This window comes from Portunus trituberculatus, chromosome 26 (genome assembly GCF_017591435.1).
Source record: "Portunus trituberculatus isolate SZX2019 chromosome 26, ASM1759143v1, whole genome shotgun sequence".
Taxonomy (NCBI): Eukaryota; Metazoa; Arthropoda; class Malacostraca; order Decapoda; family Portunidae; genus Portunus; species Portunus trituberculatus.
Window position 1 is genome coordinate 501,582 of NC_059280.1, and position 5,000 is coordinate 506,581.

General features: G+C 44.9%; 1 protein-coding gene and 1 long non-coding RNA gene across 2 annotated transcripts in view; one reads left to right on the top strand and one right to left on the bottom strand.

The window, feature by feature from the left end:
* The first annotated feature begins 20 nt into the window (after positions 1-20).
* LOC123509062 (protein ALP1-like) overlaps positions 21-5,000 on the top strand; it is a 12,145-nt gene continuing 7,165 nt past the window's right edge. Inside the window, exon 1 of the mRNA XM_045263184.1 lies at positions 21-396. Within this exon, the coding sequence (XP_045119119.1) occupies positions 284-396 (113 nt within the window). The 5' untranslated portion in view covers positions 21-283. The remainder of the gene's footprint in view (positions 397-5,000) is intronic.
* LOC123509069 overlaps positions 38-5,000 on the bottom strand; it is a 7,345-nt gene continuing 2,382 nt past the window's right edge. Inside the window, exon 2 of the long non-coding RNA XR_006676113.1 lies at positions 38-1,550. This is a non-coding gene — a long non-coding RNA (uncharacterized LOC123509069). The remainder of the gene's footprint in view (positions 1,551-5,000) is intronic.

Below are 5,000 nucleotides of genomic sequence, written 5' to 3' on the forward strand. Positions count from 1 at the left end.
ACCACAGCCTTCTTCCCTGAAGCCAGTTGATGTTGAAGGTGGTGGTGGGAAGTTTCCATGGGGGAAGGGTGGGCAGCACGAGCTGGTCCGCATCGTCCAGTCTCACGCCCCTTGGTGTGTCCTGTCTCGGTGAGGGGTGGGTGGGTGGACAAGCCAGTTACCAGCCAGACTTGCTCCTTCGTAGCTTTAGTGGCATTACTTGGTGTCTAATAGCGAGTATTTCCTTTCTCTCACCCCTTAGATCGGCCGGGCTTGCGCGGGACGGACGAGATCGCCAAACTCAATGAAGCCGTCGGCCGATCACTCCTTATGGAGCTGGACAAGACCCACAGGTATCCAGTCAAGGGGGGACGTGACTGTGTACGCCTTCCTGATCGCCAAGATGCCGGCACTCAGGTGAGCCCAATGCTGTTGCTGCTGCTACTCAGAGATAGAGGGATTGATGTTTCTATGGTCACAATATTGAAACGATACGTGCGATACATGGTTTGTTGGAAGGATACGTGAGTCTGTAAACCTCGACAATTAGTTTTGCCTGTTTACTGTGTTGCCTTTTTTTTCTTTTTAATGCCAATGAAGTCTGGAAGTAAAAGATTAGAGAAAGCAACTGTAGATTATTGGAAGTAATCGTGGTGACATTAACATTAAGAACACAAAGCAACATTCAGCTGAACCAAACACTACTCTGTTATCTTGGACCTCACATCCACACAGCTTAGGTCAGCTTGATCTAGTGCGCAAAGCTTCCAAGTGACTCCCTAACTCGCTCCAGAGTCCAGCCTCCCCCCCAAGGAAGGCAGTTACTCGCTGCGCGCTGGACGAGGGGGATGTGAGGCTGCGAGGTCTGTCTCCGCCAAGGGTGTAGCGTCCCTTGTCAACGGCGAGGGAAGACTACAACGCAAAACACTGCACGCAAAAGCACGACACCGCACACACTGTCACACACAAGAGTCACTGAAGCTCCGTAAAACCCAGGGAAGGGCGTGAAGAGGCAGTGGAGTCCCTGCTGGCGTGGCGGCGATGGCGTCGGGAAGACCCGTGATCCTACTACTCACTGCGCCATGTGGTGTTGGGTAGCTGTCGGGACAGTCAGTACAGCCACGAAGGTGAAGGTTCTTCATAGAAACACGTACTAACTGGAGTATGTGTATTCAAGCAGAGGAACACAGAGAAAGCCTTGGAAGGACCCCCATACGCCTGCCTGCCTGCCTGCCTTGGAGACGCCAGCAAGACTGAGGCTTACGTAGGGTTGCCAGGCGTATGATAATCAGAGGTACAGGGAATACATATGATATAATATATTACATTACATACCCACAGAAGTAATGTTTTATGTACAGATACTAAGATTTGAAGACAACTACAGGCATTAAGAGGAATGATAAATGATTAGATAAAATCTAAAGAAAGTAATGTTTTATGTACAGATAGTAAAATTTCAAGACGACTAGAGGTATCAAAATATTATGACACAAAAGACCACATTACCTGAACACTTTTAAGCTCCTCTGCACCGCCTGGGTTCCGACAGCAGGCAATGACGGTGGTACCTTAAAGAGTCACTCGTTATTATGGGTTACTTTTGAGGTGTGTTATAATCTCAAAGGAGAGTTGTTGATGTAATGTGCTTTGATTGTGACTTCCGTGTTGGTTGTGTGTAGTGGTGGTGGTGGTGGTGGAGGAGGAGGAGGAGGAAGAGGGAGACAAAAAAAAAAAAAAAAAAAATAGGGAAAAGGAGAAAAGGAATTAAAAGAAAAGGACAGGAGGAAGATAAAAGAGATAGGGAAAAGGAGAAAAGGACAGGAGAAAGTGAAAAAGGATAGGAAAGAGAAAAAGAATTAAGAGAGAAGGATAAGAGGAAGAGAAAAGAAATAGGGAAGAAGAGAAAAAGAAAAAAAAAGGAGGAATAGGAAGAGAAGAGAAATGAGGATGATAAAAGAGGAGGAAATGATGATCCTGTCTATCTGTTATATGCCTGTTTGTCTGTGTATCTGTTTGTCTGCCTGTAAACATGTGCATTCTTTCATATATATATATATATATATATATATATATATATATATATATATATATATATATATATATATATATGTGTGTGTGTGTGTGTGTGTGTATGTTTGATCTGCTGCAGTCTCTGACGAGACAGCCAGACGTTACCCTACGGAACAAGCTCAGAGCTCATTATTTCCGATCTTCGGATAGGCCTGTAGGTGTGTGTGTGTGTGTATGTTTGATCTGCTGCAGTCTCTGACGAGACAGCCAGACGTTACCCTACGGAACAAGCTCAGAGCTCATTATTTCCGATCTTCGGATAGGCCTGTAGGTGTGTGTGTGTGTAATTCACTGTTTGATCTGCTGCAGTCTATGACGAGACAGCCAGACGTTACCCTACGGAACGAGCTCAGAGCTCATTATTTCCGATCTTGGGATAGGTCTGAGACCAGGCACACACCACACACCGGAACAACAAGGTCACAACTCCTCGATTTACATCCCGTACCTACTCACTGCTAGGTGAACAGGGGCTACACGTGAAAGGAGACACACCCAAATATCTCCACCCGGCCGGGGAATCGAACCCCGGTCCTCTGGCTTGTGAAACCAGCGCTCTAACCACTGAGCTACCGGGCCGTGTGTGTGTGTGTGTGTGTGTGTGTGTGTGTGTGTGTTTATAAGTGTATAACAGCAGAGAGAGAGAGAGAGAGAGAGAGAGAGAGAACCTGCAGGGTTATATGTAATTTAGCAACATTTAGGCTGCCGGTTACTTATTATAATTACCAGTCTGCCATCCCACACAAAAATCATAAGATTATAATATGCTAAATTTATTTTTATATAATACAAGAACAAATATGATAAAACAATAAAAAGATAGGAAGTTGCAGAAACAAATTTATTGACTGCGTGTTTGAAGGTTTGACCGGATCCGTGGTTAACAATGAAAAAAAAAATTGCTGGAAAAAGGACAATAAAGGACAGATTTTGACTGTCCTTTTTTACAAGAAAACTTAAGGACAAACAGGCTCAAAAAAGGACAGGCTGTCCTTAAAAGGACACACATGGCATTCCTGGTTCACTATGGGTTCCGACCACACTGAGCGGAAGCGTTTGGCAACAATGTTAAAAATATACTCATATGTGTATATATTTATGTATGTATGTACGGCATGTATGTATGTATGCATGTATGTATGTATATCGGCTTCCTATTTCACGAAGCAGTTTTCCTTCCAGTATTTCAAACAAAAGTGACATCTGCCATCCTTTTTTAAGTGATACCTAGTTGTCATTAGTTACAGGTGCCTCTCACGTATCAGCTGGTCTGCGACCCACACTACACCTTCCCGTCTGTCCCCACTCCGTCCCTCCCCATGTCCCTCATATTTCCGCCTCCACCCCCGTCCCACCCTCTCTATCTATCTATCTCTCGCGCCGCTCCGCTCAGTACCTATCAGCTGACACACTCTCCTATTTATTCTTTATTCTTTAGTCTCAGTCTCTATTCCACCTAATATTAACCTCTGATTACTGAGAGGCTACACACACAATATACTCTTCGCTACTATAGATATCACTATTATCGGTATCTTCATCTCCACCACTCACTGTCCCTCACGGCCAGGGCCTTGTCCTGCCAAGGGCAGCGCGGCTCATGGTAAACTGTCCGGCCGCCGGGCTGACTACGGCAGGGTTGCCAGACACTACACATGAAAAAAAGGACAGACTTGCTTTAAAAAAAAAAGGACAGTACAACAAAAAGTGTGAGAGAGAGAGAGAGAGAGAGAGAGAGAGAGAGAGAGAGAGAGAGAGAGAGAGAGAGAGAGAGAGATTAGGAAAGGTCTAAGGCGTTCAGAATTTTAATGGCCACAGTTTTCACTATTTCAATCCCCCCACATGAGTTTCTGAAGCTGCATAAAGTCGTTAAATAGTTAGACACAATGGATATGGAAACGCGTCATGATATAGAAGGGATTAAGACAGTTTGGGATATTAAATTACCTTCACTTGGCACTTGCAGTGAGGGAGGAGAGGCAAGGCAAGAACGCAACACGTCAGCCAGCCAGCCAGGGAGACACGTAGACCCCAGTGAATTATGAGTGAGGTAGAGACGAGACGGGAGAGCTAAACTAGTGGAGTGGGTAGTGAGGAGACCACTGTAGCTTGGTTCACCTGGGGAGCGTTGCCCAGGTAACAAACACACACACACACACACACACACACTTACCATCTGGAAGCTTTACCAAATCTCTCCACTCATTACTCCGACTTACTCATCTGTCTGTTGTGAAGAGCTAAGAGGAATGTTAAATTAGGATTATGAAGAGCTAAGAGAGAGAGAGAGAGAGAGAGAGAGAGAGAGAGAGAGAGAGAGAGAGAGAGAGAGAGAGAGAGAGAGAGAGAGAGAGAGAGAGAGAGAGAGAGAGAGAGAGAGAGAGAGAGAGAGAGAGAGAGAGAGAGAGAGAGAGAGAGAGAGAGAAATATGTAATAGGTGAAAAAAAATTGATGTGTAGGGATTGTTTTCAGTAAGATCTCAAGCACACACAGTGACTTGCATACACTTCTTCATTGGGGTTAACTAGTAAAAAAGCTATTTAGGGTGTGCGTTGACATAACCCCTTCAGTACCAAGACGCGTTTCCTTATGCATTGTGCTATTTGGTGATTTTATACAGCTTCATAAACTTATGTGGGGATTAAAATAGTGAAGACTCCAGCCATTAATCTTTTGACCTCCATAGACCCTTCCTAATGTCAGTAAAATCGCCTAATCAAACCCAAAAATCAAGGTAAAAGAATTGCGAGGAACCTTCGATTTGTTCTCGCCAGCCACTCCACGAACGACGATAGAAAGTGGAAACATGTCGAGTGAAAACAAGGCGCTATGTTGTTGTCCATAAACTCTCAATCTATCTCTGTGGGCACTGTTGTCGTTAAGATCTCAAGCACTGAATTACCGCCATGCACTCAGTCTGGGCGTCTGAGTGAGCAGGGCGAGGCGAG